The 26,127-nt window shown below is 39.1% G+C and overlaps 1 protein-coding gene across 1 annotated transcript in view; it reads left to right on the top strand.

Annotated features, from left to right (window-relative positions):
- Positions 1 to 26,127, top strand: part of POLQ (DNA polymerase theta) — a 54,358-nt gene that overhangs the window by 23,853 nt on the left and 4,378 nt on the right. Inside the window, exons 13-29 of the mRNA XM_065742130.1 lie at positions 317 to 510; positions 839 to 963; positions 2,475 to 2,718; positions 3,486 to 6,655; positions 7,672 to 7,815; positions 8,389 to 8,579; positions 10,034 to 10,274; positions 11,272 to 11,465; positions 13,052 to 13,189; positions 14,572 to 14,746; positions 15,790 to 15,925; positions 18,298 to 18,416; positions 19,265 to 19,449; positions 19,803 to 19,914; positions 21,500 to 21,624; positions 23,066 to 23,219; positions 25,878 to 25,993. Coding sequence (XP_065598202.1) covers positions 317 to 510; positions 839 to 963; positions 2,475 to 2,718; positions 3,486 to 6,655; positions 7,672 to 7,815; positions 8,389 to 8,579; positions 10,034 to 10,274; positions 11,272 to 11,465; positions 13,052 to 13,189; positions 14,572 to 14,746; positions 15,790 to 15,925; positions 18,298 to 18,416; positions 19,265 to 19,449; positions 19,803 to 19,914; positions 21,500 to 21,624; positions 23,066 to 23,219; positions 25,878 to 25,993 — 5,763 coding nt within the window. The remainder of the gene's footprint in view (positions 1 to 316; positions 511 to 838; positions 964 to 2,474; positions 2,719 to 3,485; positions 6,656 to 7,671; positions 7,816 to 8,388; positions 8,580 to 10,033; positions 10,275 to 11,271; positions 11,466 to 13,051; positions 13,190 to 14,571; positions 14,747 to 15,789; positions 15,926 to 18,297; positions 18,417 to 19,264; positions 19,450 to 19,802; positions 19,915 to 21,499; positions 21,625 to 23,065; positions 23,220 to 25,877; positions 25,994 to 26,127) is intronic.

The raw sequence follows: 26,127 nt of genomic DNA, 5'->3' as shown, positions 1-26,127 counted from the left end.
TTTTGTTGAAGGAGAATAAAAATACAGCTTAAAAAGTCTTGCAGTGGCTTAGATTTAGGGAGCAATCTGACAAAGATTCTGAGTTCTTTCATCGTTAGAATACCCACAAGTCATGTCATATCTCATATCTCATCAGTACAAATATTAAAAAAACTAGGTTAAGGAGAGCTTTTACTTTTTTCAAGGTACATGGTTATGACTCATGTCTCTGAGTTGTGTGTGGGATGCTTTAACCACATTCTCTACACTGTATTTTTGTTTACCCAGAGCTGCTCTGTTTCTCTGACATAGGTTTTTGCATATCGTATTTTCTTAGGTCACCCCTGTGTATGAGGATTGGACCACAATTGATTGGTACCAGTTTTTCTGCTTATGGGAGAAGCTGCCTGCCTCAATGAAGCGTGTGGCTGAGCTGGTGGGGATTGAAGAAGGCTTTCTGGCTCGCTCTGTAAAAGGCAAAATCACAGCTAAAACAGAGAAACAGTACAGACAAATGGCCATCCACAAAAGGTAGCCACAAATAGATGTGAATGGGCAACGACCAGAGTCTATAACATGAGGAGTGGATAGGTTCTTTGTTTTCAGGTAGTGGTTTTCTTGCTGAGTGGCCTGATTAGGTCAGGTGTATTTACAGAGACCATGGGCCCAGTGCACACTGTACTGAGAACACCACTGCTACAAGATGTTTGTGTTGTATTACCTGGAAGCCAACTTCTATGTTTCTTTTTTGTGCTATGCTATAATTACTATTCTGTCTAGGCTACAACAGAGCATTTTAGCTCTACTCTAATGTGAGCTGGATAATGATTTCTGTGTACATGTATAACTTTTTCTTCAGATTTTTCACCAGTCTTGCCCTCCTGGATTTAATCAGTGAGCTCCCCTTAAAAGATATGACCAAGAAATATGGTTGCAGTCGTGGCCAGCTTCAATCCTTACAGCAGTCTGCTGCCACCTATGCAGGTGAGTTGTGTGTGCTCAGCAGGAAACTTCAGCTAGTCTATTTTCTTTCCTTCTAGCTAAGGAGATAAGGGCCACAATGCATAACAATGACCAATCTTGTAAAACCACTTCCATCTTTATAGCTTTATCTGTGGTTGCCCCTGCTTTGTGATGGAACTGCGATGAATGCTGTGAGAATGGAGTCAGCTGGGTGGAATCAAGCAGTGCTGTAGAATGCTGCAGCATGTAGCATGCTAATGGCTGTGGGAACTGTCTGTGTACTGTGTAGAAACATAGTTTGTTTGATACTAAATATGGGAAAAAGTACAAGTCCGTTATGAAGCTTTGCCTTACCAGAAAAGAGAACCTTTCAGAATGAGCGAAGTCTTGGATCTATGAGACAGTGCAGCTTTTTCCTGGTTACAAAAGTAATAGATTAGAAAATATAATTTTACAGTTTTCAAAATGGAGTGAGTAGTTTCCAGGTCATTTATCACCAGATGACAGGACATCAGAGAGTTCACCTTTACCATAACATCCTTAAGAAGGCTGTGTAAGAGTAGAGGTAGCTGCTCACCATGTGGTCAAGAGAATTTCTTTCTGTTATCTGAGCCAAGTCTTTCATTGCTCTGTAAATGGATCTTCAGTTTTTAACACAGTTTTATCTCAACTCGCAAAACCCTATGCGTGGGTTGCAGCATGAGTCAAAGCCCCAAAATGAAAAGGTCATGCCAACTGATGCTGAGTAGTTTAAATTAATTCTGATAGTATAAATAACTTCTTGTTATAATGGTTTCATAATTCTCTATTCCCAGTGTTAATCATTTTTTCAGCAATCAGGTAGGTAAAGTACAGGAACAAGGGTAATTTGGGAAGTAAAATGAACTGTTGACATGACATATAGTTAAGAGAGATGATAAAAAAGCTGTATTCTATAATTACTGTTAAAATGTGGCAGTGAGGGACTCTGTGTCTTTCAGTTATTTTCATACTCTTACAGATACAGTCTGTGAGTAAGAAACTGTCTTTTCCCTGCTCTTTTCCTCCTCCCATGTTCTGGAGACTGCAGCTATAATCTTTATGATGAGCTTTACTAGCTCCTATGGTGCTGTCAGTAACTGAAATTCAGCAGGTCAAGTTTTGCTCTTTTGGATATCTCTGCAGAGCGGCTTTTCTTCGTGCCTCTCATCGTTGCTTTTCTACTGTTCTTCAATGTGTTTGGTTCATAGGAATCCTGTTACAGGATATACACGTGTTTCTTTTCATATTTGCATGCTTAGAGTCTTTAAAAAAGCAGTGTTGTTCAGAATTCCTACCTCATTTATGAACTATTTAATTCTAGATTAAGTCGGCTTCTACAAAAGCAGTTCCTAAGCACAGTTGTAATAAACATGAGTTAGATGGCCATTTCTGTAAGTACTGGGAAAGAGAATGTGAAGAAAACGCCTATTCAAATGGGACAGAGTGGAAAATGTATGCAGCGTAGTAGAACTAGATGTGAAGTTGAGACTGACACACCTTCTGTGTTCCAGGAATGGTAACAGTTTTCTGTAATCGTCTGGGGTGGCACAACATGGAGCTGTTGCTCTCCCAGTTCCAGAGCCGCCTCACTTTTGGGGTTCACAGGGAGCTTTGTGACCTGGTTCGAGTCTCTCTGCTGAATGCACAGTGTGCTAGGATGCTTTACAACGCTGGCTTTGTCACAGTGGCTGATCTTGCTAAAGCCAGTCCTGGTGATGTGGCAGCTGCTCTGAAGAATTCAGTACCATTCAAAAGGTGAGAAATCACGAAGTTCAGAAGTCAAGTCAAAAGTTTGTTTATAAGGTGAAGGATTTCAGGATGAAACCTGTAATTAAATTTGACAACCTTTTAGGACTTGTTACTGAATGTTTCTTAAAAATAACTTGTAAGTTTCTGTGACTGATCACAGTAATTACATGATTACTTTGAAATCAATAATGGCATGTTGTATTTGCCGCAAGAGCTTGTGAGACCTGAATTTTTTTCTTCCTGAACTGGAAATGCTTTTTGGAGGTTTTTTGCTGCCTCTAAAATGTTAATGCTTTCGTGCTCTGCTGTGTGATTAAGTGATCTGGTTTATTACTGTATTTATTTTCGGATTCTCTTGAGATTTTCATGTTAGTGCAAAGACAAACTTCCTACATCAGGTACCTGTCGGACTCTGCCATGATACCTCTCTGATTCATACTCCTGAGGTTACCTTTCTTTGCATGAGTGCATGGAAGAGGATTGATTCAGACCTGGGTCTTACCCTAGTGGGGAGCTATGACATAGCTGGGGCACGTATTGGGATGAAGAAGCTCGGAATGCTCCTAGGGTATGCTCTGCAGACATAGTCATATCTTTCATTGACATTGACTTTCAGTAGAAAACTGAAATTATTTTCTTTTAAGCAAGGTGCATTTTGGACATAGCACTATAGCACTAACTGAAGTAGGCGCAGGGGACAATAGGGTGTGTTCCTCATGTTGTTTGTTATTTTCTGCATGAATGTTCACATCTGTCTGTCACCTTTCCCTTAGTAGTCGCAGGGCTGTGGATGAAGATGAAGAATCAGCAAAGGAGCGTCGGACTGTGCGCAGCATCTGGATGGCTGGAATGAAGGGCTTAACTGAAAGTGAAGCAGCTTCCCTCATTGTGGAGGAAGCCAGAGGACTTCTTCAGCAGGACTTGGCAGCAATGGGAGTGCAGTGGAACCCAGAGTCTTTTCATGAGGCTGATACATCGTCCATGATCAGCAGTGAGTCAGAGATGGAAGACAGACTACATAAGCCAGATGGAGACCTATCTTCTGAATCTTCTGTGATGTTAAACAAAAAAGAATGTGGAGTTCAGAATCACAAGGGCCTTGGCTCTCAGGCTGGAAACCTATCAAATATTAAAAAGGGGCATAAAAGGCGGCTAAGCAGTAGTACATCAAACTCCAGGTTTGAGAGTGAAGTCACATACAGGAAACAGGCTCAAGCAGAGGAAAGAAACGATGATACTGGGCACAGTGCTAGAAAACGGCCCAATATGAGCAGGGACAATGAAAATGTGGAAGGAATTCTTAAGGCCAAAAACAGGGCGGATTCCAAAAGAGCAAGTCCGGAACTCCATACTGAGCAAGGAAAGACACCAACATTAGACAAAATGTCTTCAGCCTTTAGGTTGTTAAGAAGTGTGGACACACGTTTAAACCGGACTAGGAGCAAAAATACTTCCTCAAAACTGCAGAAGTCACTGCTTGAAGATTCAAGTATGTTTGTTATGGACATTAAAAAACCTTCTGCTTTCCTCCCCAGCGGTTCTAAGGATAACTCATTTTCAGGCCAAAACAATAAGGAATGTATAGAAAAAATGTTTGTAAGTCATAAGGTCTCAAATTCTGTAAAAATGAGGGAAAATAATGTTGGGAGGGAAGATAAAATGAAGAGTTTATTTACAGAACTTTCTACCCCCAGTGAAGGCTTGCCTAGAGAGAGAGCAAGTTTTCAGGCACCTGTTACATTACAGAGTGTTCCACACATCAACAAGGAGACACACAATATTGTAGAAAGTCCAGTAATACCTTCTAGTGCTAGAAGAAGGGCTGTACAGAGACATAAACATATTGACAATAAACAGAATAAAATCAATAAAATGCAAACAGATGTGAGCTGTGCTGAGGTGAAGATTGGTAAGCAGCATACTGCTTTAGATGCAGGTCATTGTAATGTAAACACTAACTGCTCTGGAAACCTGAGTGTCCATAATGACAGCAGGAAACAGAAGTCTGTACATTTCTGTCCTGGTGATGATAAATTCTGCCAAGCTCTGATTCAGAATGGTGGTAAAAATGGGAATGATATACCCAATGGAAAATTGTTACAAGCTGGAGCACTACAAAATGGCAACAGTCATCCTAAGGATTTTCTGAAAGACTCTCTACTAAAATCCAAAGCTATTTGTAATGTAGATGATGTTCAGAATAGTCCATCCTCAGGTCTGATTTGTGTCTCTATAGACTTTGAAGATAGCTTCCAGTTGGACACTCAGACTGAGAGAATAATAAAACAGGAGGCAGGAGCTGGAATCACACAACATCAGGGAATACAGGATTCAAAATTGGCAGCAGTACCACAGCAGGAAATCTCCAGGAAACTAAGCACTTTACAGACTGAGAATGCTACTGGGGAAGGACTAGATGCAACAGTAAGAAAACTAGGCTTATCAAGTATTATTGCAACAAATAATGTTATAAAAAACACAGATCAACAGTGCAGTAACAAAGTTTTCTATTCCGGAGACCTTAATGTACAGCCTGTAGCAAAAGAGATAGAATCTGTACCTGTCCTTAAAGGAAGTGACTGCTCGGTGACTGATTCTCAGCTACACAGTTTTCTACAGTATTATCAGACCCAAAATTCAGTGAAAGGGGAGAGTGCTTCTAAAGGTCCCAATAAAGCAACCTCCCCTTTTGGTAGCGAGCACTTTGTACAAGAAGAATACCATCCTGTCATGGAAACAAGCCTGAATGTGAGTGATGGATTGTTGTTTGATGATAGCTTCAGCAATGGCAGTGATCTTTCAGCTGTGAACATCATGGAAGCTGTCAGAAAGGAACCTGAGGGGAGGCAGGGAGCTTCACTTCCTGCAGATGGTCTTTTGCAGAACCTAAGGCCTGTTCAGAATAAATCTGATGTCAGTGATAATCAGAGGGAGCATGAAGATCCAGCACAGAATAATGATTTATCTCTAGCATTCTCCGATGTCGTAGCTGAAGTTTTAGATCATGCAAACTCCCCAACTTTTTTGGCAGATTTTCCATGTACATCTCACAGTCAGTCTAAATTAAGAAACAAAGTGATTTGTGACAATGACTCCAGTCCAAAGGACTTAGAAGCGCATCATGGTGAAAAGCTCCAGTGTAGCCAGCAAATATTAGATAAGAAAACCCATCCAGTAGTGTGGACTGACCACTCGATTGAACTGAGCCCAGGACTTCAGGATGTGTTAGACAAATGGCCTAGTCCTTCAGACACTGAACTTGTTTCAGTAAATCTAAGGAACTCCTCTCAGAATGGAAATTTAGTTGCTTCAATTGCTAATCAAGAGCCAGATGCAATTTTTGAATATGACTGTGGTCATCCAGAACCTTTGCCTAATTGCCAGGATTTAAAAGACTATTGCACAGTTAAAGAAAACAAACCAAAAGACTTGGATATTCAGAAATCAGACTGTAAAACACTTACGCTCAGGGGAAGCACCCGGGCATCCTATCCTCCACCAGATAATTGTAATGGGTTCATTCCTCCAACACCCCCCAAAGAACTTTTTCCAAAAAGCTCTGTATCTTTCTCTGCAAAATCTGCAAGGAAGAGACAGGTTGCTAGCATGCATGAAGAGCAACTGATTCTGCCAGAGAAGAATTGGAAGAGTGATGCGGAGCAGCAGGTAGTTGAGAGGGTAGCCTCAACTGAGGCTGATGAGATAGAAGATGATTCCACTATAGACAAAGACTTTTCACTGCAGCTGTCTCAGGATGTTTTTCCACTCACTCCCTCAGGTGCTGAAGGGTTCACTATTGTTGATGTAGCAGGTGACAAAACACTTTTCCAGACTTTTCTTGCAGAATGGAAGGAGAAAAACAGATTCTCCATCTCAGTGGCATGTGAAAGAAGAAAACATTGTTTGTCAAATAAATCAACAATTGGTGGCAGATTCAAGCAAGGTTAGTTCCATGTCCTAGAATATTATTTTGTGAACAACATGATGGCATCTTCAGCTTAAAGCAGCAATGATAAAGGAAAGGTGCTAAAAGGTGGAGAGTTACTTATGCTAATTGAATATTATCAGTCTCAGTAAAGTGAAGGAGATAAGTGTTAGTAGAGAATGGAGAACTGATGTCAGGCATTGCACTCTTAGGTCTTTGGTGGTTGTAATGAGGTGTTAGCAGCTTGTTTGTATGTAAAATCATCTAAACATACTTCACATTTCATATCTAATTCTAAACCAATCTCTGTTGTGCAGTCCCTTTATCACATGTATCTTTCCATGTCATAAATTTTAGTATATTTTTTAATAAATAATGTATGTAACAGTAACCTCTAGGGATTGTTCAGGGTCTCCACCAGGCAGCAGTACTTGTGACATTGCCTCTGAAGCAAATATTTCCGTAATATTTCCAAAATATTAATTTGGTACTTTGTATTCATGTATGAAATTTAGGTCAGTCTCTGAATTCTTGCAATACTGTTCATTTTCTTTCCCACAGAAGTGTTTGTTTGAAGCAGTTTGTTTGCTGCTGTATATACATACTATTACTTTAAAAACACAAGATAGAGTAGTTAGATTTTTTGCTAACATACAGTCATAATAACAAAACATCCCTTCTCTGTGAAAATGTAGTTTTGATGGACATATCTTTAACATTTAACAGAGTGAAAGGAGGAAATGCAATTCTGCCTGAACTTTTGAAGAGATTTCTAGGAAATTAGTTTTGCAGGAGTGCTATATTGGTGATTGTTTCTACTACAAGAGAAGAGTAACTGTTGTGTTCTAAACATCTTTTTATTTTTTTTCTCCAAAAACAAACACAGATATTTTCTCCATATAGATATAAATAAAGGTATATATTCACATTTAACAAGTTTTAAGCTGAACTGTATGTATCTACATTTTCCAGAGCCAAACTCTCCTGTATCTGTAAATGCCATTTTTAATAATTACTTAAAAATATACCCTTAGGAAATTCTCCCCAGGGGATGCTGGTCAAAGATGATGGATTTCCTGTTCAACACTATGAAGATATCTTGGTAGTTGGACTGGCAGTCTGTTGGGGTGGAAAAGATGCATATTATGTATCCTTGCAGCAGATGCAAGACCAGACTGGTAAGTTATTAGACAGGCTGTGTTGCTTTCCATCACAGTGCATTTCAAGAAAATACCTATGATAGTTTTTTGGAAGTGTTATGGTTATTCCTAACACAGCTCAGTTGTGTGATGGAGTAATTTAGCCATGTTATTTTTAATCACTTTTAATCAAATGTTCAGAAGTCTTGAGCAAGTTGCTGTGTGTAGATTTGTACTACCAGGTGATTGGTGCAAGCAAAGAACTGCTGCTCATGTGGTAGATCACTTACATCTTGGCTTACTGCCATGTTCTCTTTAACTTAACTGCTTTTCTCTTTCAACCTCTTTCAGCTTTTACTCATCAGAGCAAATCTGACATTAGAATAAAGCCCAATCTGCTCTTACAGCTAAGTTTTGGTTCCTGGTCCTCCTTATTTAGTAGTATAAACACAACTGGGAGCCATGTCTAGTTAAAAAAAAAAAGTATAGTTTTATTGCTATTTGTTCACTATCTTACTGTACTTCTTATGCTTTAGTTGGCTGCATTCAAGATTTTCTCTCTTTATTATACATTGGATAAAATGCTTATGTTGTTTCCATTTTCTACCTTAGAAATCAGTCTGAGTTTGGCACCTCCACCTTTGGACAAAGACCTGTCTGTAACAGAGAGACTGCATCATCTGCAGCTGTACCTGCAGGAGAAGCAGGAGCGCTCACTTGTCATGTATAACTTCATTGAGCACTACAAGACCCTGGTGATGGCTTGTGGCATCTCCTTGGAAGGAAGTTTTGAGGACCCAAAGGTTGGCAGAATTAAGAAATTTAGCTTGGGTAAAACACATACATGGAATTGCAGAAGCACCTTCTGGTGCTTCTGTAATTTAGATTTGAACATGAACATACATAAGGGGTTTTAGGGAAATCTTCCAATGGAAAATGTAGAACATTATTTAGAGGAGTTTTCATGCAGTGTGTGCATCTGTGTTGCCTACAAGAGAAATGGGCCAGATTCAGTGTTGTTTAACACATTAATCTTTCATGCCTGAGTACTTAAGTAGCGAGGATAAGTTTAAATCTCATCCATCCCAGTGGACCAGGCTGAACTCTTGTCTTGTTTCTTGTAAAAAGCTAGGGATTGAAATAGGACCAGCATTTCTGGTCCTATGATTGAATCTGAGCTAAGAAGACTTTGTTACCAAAGAGTTTATCTTCTATGTGTATGGCCATTCTACTACCACTATTTTCTCAAAACAAAACAAAATTTATATGTAATTTCAAAAGGTATGGATGCCATCTATAATTCCAGTGAAACTCTGGAAAGAGTTAAAAGGGCTTTTTTGTCCTTATTAGGAAAAGCTTTAAAATCACAGAATTTTCTAGTGTTGTTTTCTGTATTTTATATCATTTGTGGGCTGAATAGCTTCAAGGCAATTTTAAAGCCTGCAGGTAAGTAGCAAAGCTGTTCAACTGAAGGACAAACATAGCTTTTCATACTGATACATGGCTTTGGGATAAAATTAAAGAGGAATAAAAGTTGCACCTTTCCCCACACTGTTCTGTGTATGAAAAGGAGTCATATTTGTTCATTTTAGCAATGCAGTGAATATATACATACATACATTCACATTCACACCCCCACCTCCCACGCACCCCTACATATGTATGCATTTTTTTATCTTCTGCTTGTGTGTCAGAGACAACGTAAAAGAAACCAGTGCTTCGTCCTGTTTTGACACAACAAATTTAAAGGTAGCTATGAGCAGAATTGCTTTGAAGACAGTGGGAGGTATGAGGCCTACTGAGAATAAAATTTGCCTCACAGTATTCTTGCTGCTGGTGCTGATATGCAGAAAATAAAAGAGCTCAGCTTGACTCATATATTCTAGATCAACAGCAAATCCTGATATTTACAAATTCAGTTTTCAGAGTAAACACATTTTCATTCTTGTTGTCATATTTAATCCCTTTGAGTTAGGATGATATAAGTAAAACAATGAAGAGCAGAACTTTTAGATGGTTTAAGTTGACAAAGGGTGTGATTTTCAAATATGTAGAATTAATTTTCAGTGAGAATAAAGCATTTAAGTGACATGACCTCTTACAAGTTTTATCTGAAACCCTGTAACTTTTCCACAAATTATTTCAGTCTGCCTGACAAATGAAGAAAAATGATCTTCACTATAACCTTGCATTAACTCCCAGTCAAGTATTGAGATTGTATCATGATTAAAATGGAAAAAAAGTCTCTCTTTTCAAGGTTGCATGTTGGCTGCTTGATCCTGGCTGTAAGGAACGTACCCTTCACAATATGGTGACTAACTTTCTACCCAGTGAGCTACCTCTGCTGGAAGGAGTAGGCACTGGCCAGGGGGTGCAGAGCCTGGGGCTTAGTGCCAGTGAAGATCATTCTGGGCGGTACAGAGCAGCAATAGAGTCTGTGCTCATCTTCAATGTCATGAACCAGCTCCAAAGTGAACTACAGAAGGAAAATCTGACAGGTAAATAGACCTCCTCCACTTGAGGGCAGAGACAGGGTAGCTGTACAAAGTGAGTGATCAGTGGAGAGCAGAAGAGGTTTGGATGTTCTTATTCAAGTGCATTCTGTAGTAAAAATCTGATCTTTTAAAATTAACCTGAGAAGAGTTTTTGGGTTCATTATAGAATTTAAGATGTTTTTTGTATCCCAAGTATCCATTTGGTCTATTATCTGAGGAACCTATCTGGATAATAGTCTATTTATAATCTCTGAGATCCTTACCTAAAAGATCCTTCTATGATTCTGGTGAACCCTTGCTTTTCCTTGTTACAACTTATAAAATCTTCAGATATTCTCTGGTGAAGAGTTCTTGCTCTTTGGCTTCCCCTTGTAGCTTCCTTTCTCTTGTATGCACCTCATTAAACTTTTGTGATCCCATAGTGAGAGCTCTAGTGCTTTTGGGCTGACAGTTGCTGAAGTTTTGTCCTTATCTGAAAACAGATGGAACAAAAACCAAGAACGTATACCTATTTGTGGGCTTTGTCATTTTGTTTCCCTTAAATTGCAGCCAGAGCCTAAGATTAAGGTTCTTCCTGTCTCACTGAAACATTGTATTGCAAGTTTACCTCTTCACTTATGATTGTGACAACTAAATGTTAGAACATTTTAAAAAGATGCAGGTGGTGGAATGAAAGTGTATCAAGTTAAAAAGCTTTACATTAATGACATCCACAGTTTATAAAACGTTGATATCCAAGGAGATGTGTGTAAGAAAAAAAAAAACAAAACTTTTTTTGACAGAAGTTAACTTAAAAACTTTTGTTATAAATGTTTTACTATGAAGCATTCCAGAAACAGAAGTATTTAAACTAGATCTATTAAAAGATCTCAGTGTGTCAGAACACTTGGGTTTTTAAAATCTAAGGATTCCCCTCTTGCTTTTTTTTTTCTTATCAAATCTGTTACAGTTGATATGTTTTTGATGTTATAGAAGTTCTTGACATTTGTTCTTACTCTAGATATATTTTCTAAAGTGGAGATGCCCAGCCATTACTGCTTGGCTCTGCTGGAGCTGAACGGCATTGGTTTTAGCATAGAGGCATATGAAACCCAGAAACAGGTCATGCAAGCTAAACTAACTGAGATTGAGACCAAGGCATATCAACTGGCAGGCCACAGTTTCTCCTTGACCAGCCCTGATGACATTGCAGAGGTATGTGAGGGCTTGGGTGGGAAGTGAAATGCCATTTCAGAAGATATCCTCAAGACAGTTTAGCTTACACTGAAGGAAAAACTCAAGGGAATACTTTGTATGAGGAAAAGACTGATCAAAGTTGAGTTGTCTGTGCTCATTATGAGCTTGCTACCTTCAAGGTGCTGTGTGTCTTCTGCTTGTTACTGATCATTATGATTTCTGCTAACTTCTGCAGAAATAAAGAAGGTAGAAATGAAGTGGAAATGAACTTGTTTTTATAGGATCTGGCTCCTCATGAAGCATGAGATGATCTGCCAGTCAAACATGTTTTGGATTATTTTGGGTTAATGGTGCAGGACTAGACCAGCTTTGATCCGACAGCAGTATTTTACATGCATTATATCACAGTGTAATACATTGTGTGGTATCACGTAATCTGAACAAGTTGGGAGGTTGCTCTTAACATAAGCATGAAAGAGAAGATAGCTTTACAAGTTTTGAAAGAATTGCAATCTGTTTTTAAGAGCATGTACATTTGTTTATAGAACTGATTTCTTTTAAAAAAGACTAAGAAATGGGTTTGGATTTAAATTACTGATACTTTAATTTCTGAAGAACACTACTTTCTGTTTTTTATGTATGTTTCATGTCATCCTGGTAGTAGATGCTGTTGTGTGCATTTTTTTCAGATCATTTCTGTTTTATACACTATTTTTTTTTGTTGAGGAGCTTGTTATGAAAGTAACTAAAATTTGCAAACGATCACTAAAAGAAATTCCAGAAATATACCACCTATGTTGCGAATGTATAAGTTTTACTTTGTAGTATTAGTGTGAGTTAGAACTCCTCAAATAATGCTCAGCTTTGATATTTATTCTGCTTTGTGGAAAAGGGGAAGAAATATTCTTCTGTTCTCTCTTGTTTTTCATACAGAAATCTTGTTTGAAATCATGCAAATTATTTTTTTAATGGATTAGTGGAGCTTTACCCTTCTTATTTTGAAGCAGAAAAACTTCTGTGCTAAATAAACTTGTGAGAGAGAAACTTCTTTTCCCTTCTGCCAGCTGTTAAATGGAATGCAATAGCTGTGAAACTGTAAAATGCAACACAGAATGGCAAATGGAACTGTGTTGTTTCTGTCAACTAATGAGCATGTACTTCATTTTCCAGTTTTTGGCAGTTTGTTAGAAAAACTGATATTCTGTGGCCACCTCCTCCTGGGGTGCCAATCTTGTTATACTGATGCCTGTTCTCCACTAATACTGCTTTTCTTCACTAATGTTCTTCCCACTTTCAGTCTTCTTAATTCCATGTTTTATAACAGTTGGCTCTCACCAGTAAACTCACTCATTGGATGGGAGTTAATTACCTTTCCTAAAAACATACATCTGAACTCGAACTTACAGTATTTAGAAAATGAGATTTTAAATTGCATTTTGTAGTTAATTAAAATGAGGAGAGAGAACTTTGATAGTGTAGATCTTTAATCAGCTTTTTGATTACTTGGAGCATTCCTGCTATCTTCTGGCTGAAATAAGCTGTTTAAGTAGTGTTCTTCTGGGAGTAGCATGCAGAAACTGATCTGAGATGCTGGCCTTTTTCAGGTTTTGTTCCTGGAGTTGAAGTTGCCACAAAATGGAGATGTGAAAGTTCAAGGGAACAAGAAAACTCTGGGTTACACCAGAAGAACAACTGTTAAAGGAAACCGGGTTAGGTTGAGCAAGCAGTTCAGTACAAACAAGGTACGGTATAGTCTGGTTCTAATCTGAAACGACTGAAGAAGTTCTTACTTCACACATGTACTCCTGGAGTTAGATATACTGATTTAGACAAAAGTAAATTTTTTCTTGCCTTCAACTTCCAGTTACTGCTGGAAATTCAAACTGGATCTGGCTTCTCCTTTACTACAGCTGTTAACTCCTCCTAATCTTCTAAAGCCCAGCTGTAGTGAGGTCCTAACTATCTATAGCAGGTTTCAATGGGAATAGTGAAGCAGGATTTGAATCAAGACCAAAATAGATAATAATTTTGTAAAGCCAATAGTAAAAGATTTTCTCAGCATCAGCTTGAAAGACACCTAAATATCATGGTGATTAAATACAGTTTTTCCCTGCCAGTTAGTGCCCAATCCATATTTGGTGCTTCACAGAATTTGTCTTCAGAATGGTTGATCTTATGGCATGTTGAATTTAGTATTTCTACTGCTTGTATATATGTGAAGGTGATCAACATGCTGTCTAGCTGCTAGATAATGCGCAGCTGCAATAATATCAACTTCTGCAGGCTAATAGGTGCTCTTGTCAGACAAGTGATACAAGCTAACACCTATGTTCCTGTTTTCAGTACTCATTAATGCGCTGTTGTTTTCTTACTTTTCCCTTGTTCAGTGTAGTCATTAGGTGGAAAGCAAATATTGATTTTTGAAACTTGAGTGGCAGTGAAGAATTCAAGTATTCTAGTGGTGGAAGAACAGAGAAGCAGAAGCAAAGTGGGGATTCCCTCCCTTTGTGATAAGAAAAGCAGAGGCAGTAACAGCCTGCTGCATACAAAAAATGTCATATTGGATAAATATTTGCATGATGTTATCTTTTGATTTTTGTCCCTTTATTGCAAGTGATAAACTTTGCCTTTCAAGGAGCATGGTCAAGGGCTTCATTTTATGTGTTCATGCATGCAGATAGGAGGCAATCATAGAATGGCTTGAGCTGGAAGGGACCTTAAAAGTCATCTAGTTCCAACACCTACCATGGGTAGGCTTGCCTAGCTCCTACAGGGAGACAAATATATAAGTAAATGGAGGAGAAACATTAATGCTGTGCGAAAGGAGGCAGTGCAGAGGACTCATGAGAAGCAGTGCTTTTTTGTTAATTTCAGGTGACATTGATTGGTGCACACCAATAATGGTGATGAGGATGCAAGAAGTCCAAGGAGAGGTCATTGCCTTGTTTGTGTCTTATGGTGTTTTCACTGTCCAGGTGTAGGCAGTATGAGTAGAAGAGGTATCCATTTGATTTAAAGACAGTGATACTGGAAGCTCACTGAAGGAGATAGTTCCCACAGAGCTGTAAGACTTACAAGTAAAGCTTGTAAGGCAATTAATTACAACTGTGTTTCTCTCCACAAGGATGTTTTGGAGAAATTAAAGACACTTCACCCGTTGCCGGGACTTATACTGGAATGGAGAAGGATCAACAATGCCATTTCTAAAGTGGTGTTTCCACTACAGAGGGAAAAACGATTCAATTATGCACTGGGAATGGAAAGGATATATCCAGTGTCACAGACTCACACAGCTACAGGTAAAGAAATGTCTTCAAAATCCTTCCTTGTTTTTGAATTTTGACAGCGTTTTTGTGGGGAAAATAATAAAGAAATAAAGCCTGTTTTTTCTTTGAAATCAAATGAAAATACATAAATATCTGGTTCACATTAAACTGTCCTAGAAGTCCAAACGTGTTAAAGTAGAGGTTTGCTCCAAAAGTAACACCTCCTATTTTATTACATTGGCCTACAACATCAGAGGTGGATGCTGGTAACATGGCAGTAGAGGCCAAAGCTTCTTGCCAATATTTCATTACATGTTGTTGCTGCATGACAGAGGGCAGCAGAGGGACAGTCTGACAAAATGGAATCTGACATGGAAGCATGTAAGAAGCAAGGGTGTGGAATTGGATTCCTCTGTGTGGAAAAAATGGCTTCCATTAACCTTCACTGATGCTTGCTGAATGTTTATGGAGACCAAAAAATAGATGAGAGCACAGTGAGGAAGTGGGTGGTGCATTTCAACAGTGGCAGCAGTGACAGTGAGTCACCTCTGTTGGTTCAGATTTTTACAAGTGTGGTATGCAGGCTCTTGTTCATCGCTGATAAAAATACATAGCTAATGATGGTTATTATGTTAAAAAACAGTGTTTTGTAGCTGAGAATCTTCTCTACCAAATAGTGTTATTGTGCTCTTTGTATCTGTTGTAGTTTCCACGGAAATAAATAGGAGGCATTACTTTTGGAGAGACCTACATAAATCTGTTTGTTCTGTGAGAAGTATAATTTATTTCTTGCATATTATCTTGCAAATCTCTGACCCCATAACAGGTTCTGGATTTTGGGATTTCCTGTTAGTTGCAAGAAAATGAGGCACAGGATCCACCTTAATTAGCACGAGCTCATTAATCACAAATTATTTTTCTTCAGTTTTCATTCTTTTTATTTATTTTATTTTTATTTTTTATTTTTTTCCAAAACACTTAGTTATCGTGTTTGCACAATAATGCAGATGTGTGTTTCCCTGCTGGAGAGACTCCTTTTGGACTTTTACTTAATTATGCCTCATCTTCCTTCTCAGGTCGAGTAAGTTTTGCAGAGCCAAATATCCAGAATGTGCCAAGAGATTTTGAGATTGAAATGCCAACTGTAGTTGAAGAAAGCCCACCCTTCCAAACCCATGGAAGTGTTTATTCTCGTGCTGTTTCCAGGGTCAGGTAGGGAGGATCTTGGCAAAACTTATGTTTACTCCCCTGATCTTAATGTGGTCATGTTGTGAAATTTCTTTTTTCTGACTTTGCCTGTGGCTGCTGTCATGTCAGTATGACTCATTTTTCAGTGTTTCCCTTACACTTTCAAGGAGATAAATACCAAAAAACTTCATTGGGGAATAAATTTAAAAAAATCAGTGACGCGTGAAAGATATAATAACACTGATAGTATGTTCTCCCGTGTAACTACTTACTTTTTATAGTCATTTATTAAACTCAGTATGATCAGACTAGTATTATTACACAGATGGATGGAAAGCCTGCATCTGAAAAGTAACAAAATTGGTTATGATCTACTTTAACTTTCAAAGAGCTGTTCTGAAGAAGGGTTGGATAGAAGAAGAAAGGACAGCTATTTTATGCTGCACCTTTCCCTGTGTCACAGAACATGGGTATACATATTTTTTTCTTTGTTAGTAATTTAATATGTGATAAAGTGTCTCCTTCGAAAACAGCTAGGCTGCAAACTAAGAGTTCTGAATCTGTCTGTTTTTTAATCCAAGAACCCTTTTCAGTGGCATGTAATGATGTCAAAATTAGAAGTGTGTGGACATCTAGTGAGATATCAAAATGCACCTTTTGGCAGCCAGCTAGTGAGCCCTGGGACTTCATATTTAGTGGTGGTATTCTGTCCATTCTGTTTCTTTTCTTCTTCCACTCAGATTCTTGTCATGCATATGTCCCCTGAGTGACTTTTGTCATCTTTGTCACTCAGGAAGATGTGAGAATTTCCAGAAAATGTATGGCTCTTCTCTCTCTTCTCCTGCCATGTGTCTTGAGTAGGTGCCTTGAGTAGGTCATAGGAAGGATGCCCAGAAGGGTAGCAGAGTCCTGTGCATCCTTCCTCTCTAGAAGAGGAACCAGACCTAGCCATGGAGGAAGAATTGTTATCTTGACAAATAGCTCTGGCAGTGCTCCTCCTTGCAGCAGCTTAGCTGGACAGTTGTAGTGGAGGCTGGGTTCTGTAGAGAAGCAGCTCATTGAAGGAATGAGCTAAAAGGAATTAGCCTCCTTGATAAACTTTGAGAGAGGCAAGATTCTGGAACCATGTTCCTTAGTTAAGTCATTGTGTTGGGAAGGTGCACAATCACAGACCACTGGCACAAAATAAATTGTCCTATAATCCAAATCTGATAGGACTCTCGAACTGGGGGCCAAACTGTCTGTTTTTCTTAGTAATAACCGTGCTTGATTCTCTCTTTCCTCTTGCTGTAAGAATCTTCTGACCAGAGGAATATAACTAAATTAGATATTGATAAAAACCATTACTCATCTAAAGAAATTGGGAACTTCTACTCAACAGCATTATTATCTGCAGTTCCTGTATTTTGTACCTCACCTTTATTTCTTATGAAAATTTATTTCCATGATTTTTATGCAGTCCTTCATCTTGATCCCTACCATCTCTGAAAAGACAAGGAACAAGAAGAAAAGGGAGTGTCCAAAGGAAGAGCAGATGATGTCTTTCACACTTTGCTCTCCTGGAATTAGGTTGGATCTCAGAGATATCTTTTTCAATTTGATAAACTCATTGCTGAGGTCTCTGGCCCAAATTTCAATGGTTGATAAAGGGCTTTGACTGGACTTCCAGTGAAGGACACAATGGACTGGCTGGCAGACTGGTGTCTGATGGAAGGAGAGGTGTCACAGCTGTGCACTGTTTAGGTAGCACAATCCATCAGCATGATGGACACAATTCCATCTGCAGCTACAAATAGGGTGGGACAAGGAGAGTAAAGCAAACCCTGAGAGAAGGAAAATAAGGTTGCCTCAGTTTTTTGCTCAGTCCTCAGTTAGGAAGTGTACTGTGTGATACAAGCATGTCATCTGTTTTTACAGGCATAGCTCTGTGCGTGTACACTCATGGTGCTGGGGTGAGGGGAGTCTTTTCTTTATCAACAGTCAGTTAGCATAAATGTTCCAGTTAGGAGAACAATACTGAGGGAAAACCTGGCACTGGGGGCGGAGTACTGAACTTTCTGGATTCCTGTAGGGCTCCTTACCTGTGTTTTTGGAGTGTATCTATCACACATCTGGAGCTTTTCATCTTACCTGTGTTGGGGTGAAATCATCCAATTTCTGAACTAAACCCTGAATATACTGGGAATAATTACACATAAATCTGCTCAGAATCAGTAACTCCATTCAGTTGTGCATATGGCCTCTGTCTAATTCTCCTATCATCAAATTTTTTATGAATTGTGGAATAGAGACTATAGCCTTATTTGCATTCACGGCTTCTTTGTGGCAAAAATGATTTTATGCATCTTTAAGCGTTTTAGAAATTGGTGAAGAAAAGTGAATCTTTGTCTTCACAGAAGTAGAAAGCATTCCAGTATTTTGCCTAATGTTGTAAATGCTTGGGCTGAAGACAGAGCTGAAGGAAGAGGAATCCCATTTTCTGTTAGCATGCGTCACGCCTTTGTTCCTTTCCCAGGTAACACTCAGACTGTGTTCCGTGCAAGGTATTTGTTAGGAATGTAGTTAACAAAAAATCTGATCAAGAATTAAGAGATGGTGACAGTATATATCTGAGTAGCCTCCTTCAGAAACAAATGCAGTTGTTAGTGTGCTCTCAAAATCACTCTCAGGAAGACTGCAAAGGAGAATATTTCAACTCAGTAAAATATTCTAAATTTATCGATCAGATGTTCACACCTTCATTCCCTCTTTAGAAATACTTGTTTTGTAAGGAGTTAAATTTGTAGAGCTCTTAATACACAAATTGCACTCTGTCTACAGAGCTCTTAATACACACTGTATTTAGCGTTTTCTATTCTAATGTCTGTTTTCACATTACCTGCCCTGGCTCAGTATAAGCCTGCTGGTGTGATACCTGTTGAGCACTCCCATCAGCTGCTAGACAAGCACCTGGACAGATACCTATCTGGGTACATTTGATGGATTTTAGATTTTATTAGGTTTGATTTTATTTCTACTGCTGACTGGCAGAACCTTCACCAGGTGCAGAATTAATTTCTAAAGGTAATAACAAAAAAACAGACTCTGAAGTTGCATAGAAATAGCTGTAGATAACTTTCACAGTAGAAGATGCAAGTACCTAAGAATCATCAGTCATTTTCACTGTGGTTAGCCTCTGTGAGGTTAACTGCAAAAGAAAGTTGTATGGTTTAGTAGCATGTGCACATGTGGGCATAAACAATGTCAACAGTCAAGAAAATGCAATTCAGACCTTCTGTTTCTCAGGAGATGGAGAGTTGTGTGGTTGGAATGTTGTTGGAGTAATTTATAAAATAATGATTTGTCCTAATTTGTTGACTTCAGGTGGCTTTATCTTGGCTGCTGATTATTCTCAGCTTGAATTGAGGATCCTTGCTCATTTGTCTCGTGACTGTCGACTCACTGAAGCCTTGAACAGGGGTACCGATGTCTTTAAGAGTATTGCAGCAGAATGGAAGATGATTGATTCTGAAGCTGTTGGAGACAGCACCAGGCAACAAGCTAAGCAGGTGTATTTTAGGAAAAAAAAAAATCATCAGCTTTCTGGGCAGAAAGGTTTGGTGTTCAAAACATTGGGAGGCACAGAAATATGATTTGCTGTTTGACTTTGGCTGTGACTATACAATAATTGCTTGGCAAGTCCTGCTGCTCTTGGTAAGTTTCAGCTGGAGCTGTCTGAGTTTTAGGGGATGAGGGTGGAGAAAGGGAGAATAAATGGCTGCACTTAGAGGTAGTCTCTCTTCCTGAATCCTTGCCCGTGTTATAATACTCTTATCTTTCAGTGAAACACATTTTGTTTTGGCTTGTTTTTCTCTGTATGGCACACCACATCATTATGGTTCTTTGCCCTCTCCTCTGGCAGATTTGCTATGGAATCATCTATGGAATAGGAGCAAAATCTTTAGGCGAGCAGATGGGCATTGATGACAATGAAGCTGCCAGTTACATCGAATCCTTCAAATCAAGATACACAGGTTAGGATAAGATGATTCAGGAGCTTTTTTTCCTTCTTTTTATTCTTTCCTGGCCAGGTTGTTTCTCTGTAAATCCCTTCACTCTATGTCTCTTTAAATCCTAAATTTGTCTTTGCTCTCCCACTACTCCAATTTTTTTTTTTTTAAAACTTTTCATTTTGCAGAAGTCCAATGTAGGAACAGAGCAGTTTGGTTTTCCGTAATGTTTTCCTCTGTACTTGTGTTTTATTCACAGTTATCTGGTTACTACACTTATCAGTTACTACATTTATCAGCCCTGGGGATTAATTTTAAAGGTCTCAACTTTATGAATAAAAACTCTTTTCTTTATGAAAACATACAGTTTTAAGGGATGTGTAATGTCCTTTCATACCACATTTACAATTTTTTAATATAATTAGTAATCTCTTCTATTTTTGTCTTCTGATTTAATTGAATTTTAAACTGCTTATAACGATTATGTTCTTATCCAGCTGTTCAGAGTAACTGTCCTGTAATAAAAATGCAGCAATGTCTTTTTTACGGAGTGGCACATTAATTTTTAGGAAAGCTATAGGTAGAGTAGAGCTAAAATCAGAAAATGCATGGAGGTCAAAGGGGCTTAGATACAGCTAGCTGTAATCATAGAACTTAGAAATTAACAAGATAAGTATATTTTCAAGATTCAGGATTTGTTTCTTTAGGAGGCAAATGCTGAGTCTGTTTAGTCTTCAGTAATTTCTGGATAGTCTGTCCTTCAAAGATTATTAGAAATTACTTCCTGCATCCTTCCCCTTTCAGAGTATGTGCAATCTCACAAACTTTGCAATATACAAAGACCATATATTATAATTTCAGTTCCTATGAATTTTCACTTCTATATATTGCTGTTGCTAAATTATGTACCTAATGGATTGACTAATGCTGCCAGTCTTGATCTTGAATAGTTCCATTTAGGTTTTATATTTTGAAAACGTTGGAAAGTAGCTGAAGTTAACTTTTTCCAGTTCAATGTAGTTGTTTCCTGAACTTGCAATGAAAGGGGCTCTTCTGCATCTCATCTTTCTTTGACCTAAGTTTCTTTTTAACGTTTGATGGATTGACTCCTTCCCTTGCAGAGCACAGGTGGGTGAGCTTTTCATCCTAGAATCTGAAGTGACAGTCTGAAGGCAGCCAGCCTGAGTCATCAAGGGCTCTGACTTCTGCTTTCAACTTTACCCACTTTCTGCCACTTATCTTTCCACTGGAGCTCCAGGTCCTGACCTCTCCATTACCAATAGTATGTGTATGACCTTCTGGGCCTGGCCACTGTGCAGAAATTACTTCCTACCTCCTTAGGCACAGCCAGATATCCTGACTCTAAGCATTCTCTTCTACCTCATAAGCCTTTAGATAAGTTTCCTAGGAGAGTTTGAGAATAGGCTGAATGAGTGATCATGTACTTTTGTCTCCTTCACTGGACAGGGTCTAAAGGAAATGTAAAATGTGCTGCTTGAGCTTCCCAGACAGCCTTCATTCACCCCAGTGAGGAATCAGTGTGAAGCATCTGTTGTAGTAGTCAACTTAATCAACTTGTGATAATGAAAACTTTCTCTTCCTTCTACAGGTATTCAGAAATTCTTGAAGGAGACAGTAAGGAACTGCAGAAGAGATGGGTTTGTGCAGACCATCCTGGGAAGACGGAGATACCTTCCAGCTATCAGAGATTCAAATCCCTACAGTAAAGCTCACGTAAGTTGGGTGCAGTGCTTTCTCTTTTTTTTGGTGTTAAATTTCTGAAGACTATCCATAACTACATCTTAGAGGGTCTGTGAGCCATTTCATCTGTGACCTTCCTCTTGTCACTTACTTCATTGTTCCCCCGGTTCTTCTGCAAATAACAAAGCTTTTGTCGTGATCTGTTTGACGTAAGTCTTCTGTGACTGGGTGTGCAGCTGTCATTGCTGTGCTTCACTTCAGAACTCCCACAGTGGAAAAGGAGTGAGTAATTTATTGATATAAGTGGACATGATTTTAAAAAGCCTCCACATTGTGATGCATTTTAACTCTTCAGACCGTGCTGTTCCCACTCAGCAGTCTTTGCATGTTTCATGATTTCAGAAATGGAAGAGAGTGCATTTACAGTCCTACATTTTTGGTATTCATTCTTTTTATTATGTCCCCTGAAAGGAAAATTGCCCTGACTTTTTAAATAAATATTTACTTTGTGTATGCCTCCACACTGGCATTATTTTTTTCAAGGTCATTTTGGACACATCTGTCATTGGCTCTGCACTTCAGTAAGAGTGATTGACTTCCTGGAGAGGTGTTGGCATTTCAGTGGGGAGGAAGCATAGCACTTCTCAGTAGGAAGCTGAGTCAGGCTGTGTGGAATTAAAGACTTGAGTGGAACAAGGAGAAGGTGGGGGAGTTTGTACTCCAAGTAGTTGATAGTGAAAGGAGACATTTCAAACTTCTTTTTTTTTTTTTTTTGAGATTATTTGGCTGTTTATTTGGAGGGGTACTTCAACATGAAGCTTTGTAGATGTACCTTCTGTTCAACTTTGATTTATTCTTTAAAATCTTATTGAAGACCAATTAATTAATTATCTTCACTTTCATTTCAGCTTCCTCAACTTTTTGCACACATTTCAGTTCTAAGCTGAGACAGAGAACTTCTGAATACAGTTTTCTTGTCTGAGGAGGGTTCTGGTGGAGTTGTTATTGTGTGGAAAACCTGCCTTTGTGTGATAGTGCAGTCTGGTGTGGTTTGGCAGAGCTGTGATGGTCTGGCAACTAGGGGTTAGTGCAGTAAAACTAATCAGTATTCATTTCTGACAGTTTTAAAGGTAGACATGGTTCTTGGATTATCTGGGAGACTTTTCTGATTCTCATGACAGCCCATGACCACATGTACTATCCTTCTCACTCTTGTGGCATGTGACTTTACAGGTTGTTGCCCTTGATGCCAACAATGCATTTTATAAATGTGGGTATACTGCTCTTCTCAGTCAGCTGGAGAAGCACTGTGCAAGAAGTTAGTCTGTAATGTCTCAAGCAGATATATTGAACTCTGCAGGTTTTACTGTGCCTCAACTTGGCCATATATTGGTTATTTTTTAAATTGTTTTTTAATGAAGTACATGTGGCATTTAGTTTTGGGTGGGTTTTGAGGAAAAGTATTTTTGTTTAGGCAGAGCGCCAGGCTGTGAACACGACTGTTCAGGGATCTGCTGCTGACATTGTCAAAACAGCCACCGTGAACATTCAGAGACGCTTGGAAGCTCTCCCTTCTGTGACCAAGTCCCATGGACATCTGGAGCACTCATTCCAAAGAGATAAGACAGGTATACTCACCTCTTGCTTGCACTCTAAAGTAACACTTCTGGTGATAGTAATGAGAAAAAAATATGTAAAATCTTTGGGGCTTTGGCTTAGGTGGGGGACAAATTTTATTTCCTGACAGTAATAAGAGTATGCTTTACGGGCAAAGGAGTTGTAAGGAACTAGAAAGAACATCTGCTCAACAGATATAGCAAAGAAAATGCTGTGATCGTATTAGAAACCCCATTTTGCCTCAAAGTAGATGTTGCAAATTCTGTTGCTGCTACAGATTTATTCAAAAGTAGGAAGAAGAAACTGAGCAGATATACAGGCTTCAAAAGCAGCGAGAAGAGAGTGAAACAACTTCTAGTTCCACAAATAAGTATGTATATTTCTTTTGTTAGAATTAAGTTTGGAATTCACTGACCTTTGATGTACAGAGGCTCCACAATGGTAGTATAATGAAGCAATTATCAGCATAAATTTCTTGTGGCTGCAGAGAGAAAAGCTGTGCTGGGGTATTCATTCCCAGAGGAGTGTTGTGAGGACTTTTTCTGCGTAATGTAGACAGTGTTTTGTTCATCAATCATATATTTTTAGAAAGAAATAAGGGACAGAATGCTATGTTTCATTGATAGCTCTATGCTTCAGCCCAAAGCAAGAAGCTGACTTAATATGAATAATGATTTGTGAGCATGAGAAGGAAAACTAAATAATTAATTCTCCAACCTCTCAAAATCTCAGGGAGCTTTGTTTTAGGGAGGCAAATTTCAGGGGTTTGCCACGGACAGTCAGCATGCACCTACAGTAACTTACCTCTCCAGAGGCAGAAGCTGGCATTCTTTGGCCACTACGGAGAGTAACTAGGAGGGAGAGTAGATACCCTTGAGAGAGTTTTTGCTGCTTCATAACACAGTCTACTTCAAGAACCTGAAAGGATTCCCTTTGAGCAAGTTATAAGTTCCTCTCCCTTCAGAGATGTGTGCTGTGTCATGTGACTTCTTGCAGCAGCAGTCTTGAGTGTGAGGTTTATGTAAGAAACATGCAATTGAAACCCCTACTGTAGTTGTGAACTGCAGTCCTCCTTTAGCTAACCTGCAAAATAAATATCTTTTGAGTGCGTTTGTGGCAGGTTTTTTGTTTGCATTCAACTTTTGCCATGGAACTGTTTGTTCTCTCTTAACTTTTGGCAAATAAGAATCGTATCGTAGAATGGCTTGGGTTGGAAGGGACCCCAGGGGTCATTGAGTTCCAACCCCCCCTTCCAAAGATAGGGCCACCAACCTCCAGATCTGGGACCAGACCAGGTTGCCCACGGCCCATCCAACCTGGTCTTGAACACCTCTGATGATGGAACATCCGCAGCCTCTCTGAGCAGCCTGTTCCAGCACCTTACCACTCTCTCTGTGAAGAACTTCCCCTTGACATCCAATCTGAACCTTCATTCCTTGAGCTTAAAACCATTCTCCTTTGTTCTATTTCTGTCTACCTGAGTAAAAAGTTGATTCCCCTCCTTTTTTATAATACCCTCTTACATACTGCAGAGAGGTCTCCTCGCACACTTCTCCATGCTGAGCAAGCTCATTTCCCTTAGCCGGTCTCGGTAGAGGAGGTGCTCCAGCCCTTTGATCATCTTCATGGCTTTTTCTGGACCCTCTCCAACAGCTCCACATCCTTCTTGCATTGGGGGCTCCGGACCTGGACACAGTACTCCAGATGGGGCTTCACAAGGACAGAGTAGAGAGGGACAATCACCTCCCTGTCCCTGCTGACCACCCCTCTTTTGATGGAGCCCAGGATACCATTGGCCTTCCAAGCTGCAAGAGCACACTGGTGGCTCATGTTGAGTTTTTCATCCACCAGGACTCCCAGGTCCTTCTCTGCAGGGCTGCTCTCAAGAAATTCTTCTCCCAGTCTGAATACGTATCTGGGATTACTCCAACTCAAGTGTGAAACCTTGCACTTTGCTATGTTGAACCTCATTAGGTTCACATGGGCCCACCTTTCAAGTTTGTTGGGATCCTTCTGGATGGCATCCCTTCCTTCTAACGTGTCAATTTCACCACTCAGCTTTGAGGCATTGGCAAACTTGCTGAGGGTGCACTCAAGCCCATAAAAAGCCCATATGGTCCATGAGGAGGATACTATTTTTTTTGGTCAGCTGCTTTCCACCTAATTCAAAAACAGTTTATTAATTTTTATTATCATTTTAAATCAGAAGTAATAGCTACAGTTTCAGATAACTGCTTTTAGGAGGACATTACTGTGGTTTTTAACTAGGCATAAAATGATTTTTAGGGAAAAACCAGGATCCCAATTTGTTGCCAGAGAGGACATTATAAACCAATTTCTGATTAAATTTGATCTGGTTTTGTTCAAAATTTACTTTTAAAACAGCTGGTAGTCACAACTGCCTCTTGTTTCTGTTCTGATTCACATCTTTACAAATTAAGGCTGAAATATCTGTATTTAAAATGCTTTTCATTTTACATTTTTTCCCTCAGTAGTTGTACAAATATTGACAGGATAGAAAAATGTTCTGATTTTATCCATTGACATGAGATTTTTCGTTTGTTTTTTGTGGGGTTTTTTTAGCATTAGGAATGTGTGAAGATTTTTTGGTTACAAAACCATGCCTTTGTTTGGTGGTATCTAACAAACTGTGCTCTTCACCCATGTAGGAAGGCTGTTAAGGAAGAGAAACAGAGAGATGCTGCATCCCATCAGTGGAGGTTTCTTTATCCTTCAGCTCCATGATGAGCTCCTCTATGAAGTTGCAGAAGATGATGTGATCCAGGTACAGCTATGCAGTCGGTTTTTTTTAGCTATCTAACAGCATTACGATGCTTAAACAAGAGTTAATTAAGAGGGATCTTCCCTTGTTGTGTGCTAAAGAGCCTGTGAAAGAAATTGGTTAAAAAATGACATATA

The sequence above is a fragment of the Cyrtonyx montezumae genome, unplaced genomic scaffold, assembly GCF_038088225.1.
Source record: "Cyrtonyx montezumae isolate F1298 unplaced genomic scaffold, pur_monq_1.0 scaffold_3, whole genome shotgun sequence".
In the NCBI taxonomy this organism is placed as follows: domain Eukaryota; kingdom Metazoa; phylum Chordata; class Aves; order Galliformes; family Odontophoridae; genus Cyrtonyx; species Cyrtonyx montezumae.
Note: the sequence above shows the minus strand (reverse complement) of the source record. Positions and strands in the feature narration are given on the sequence as shown.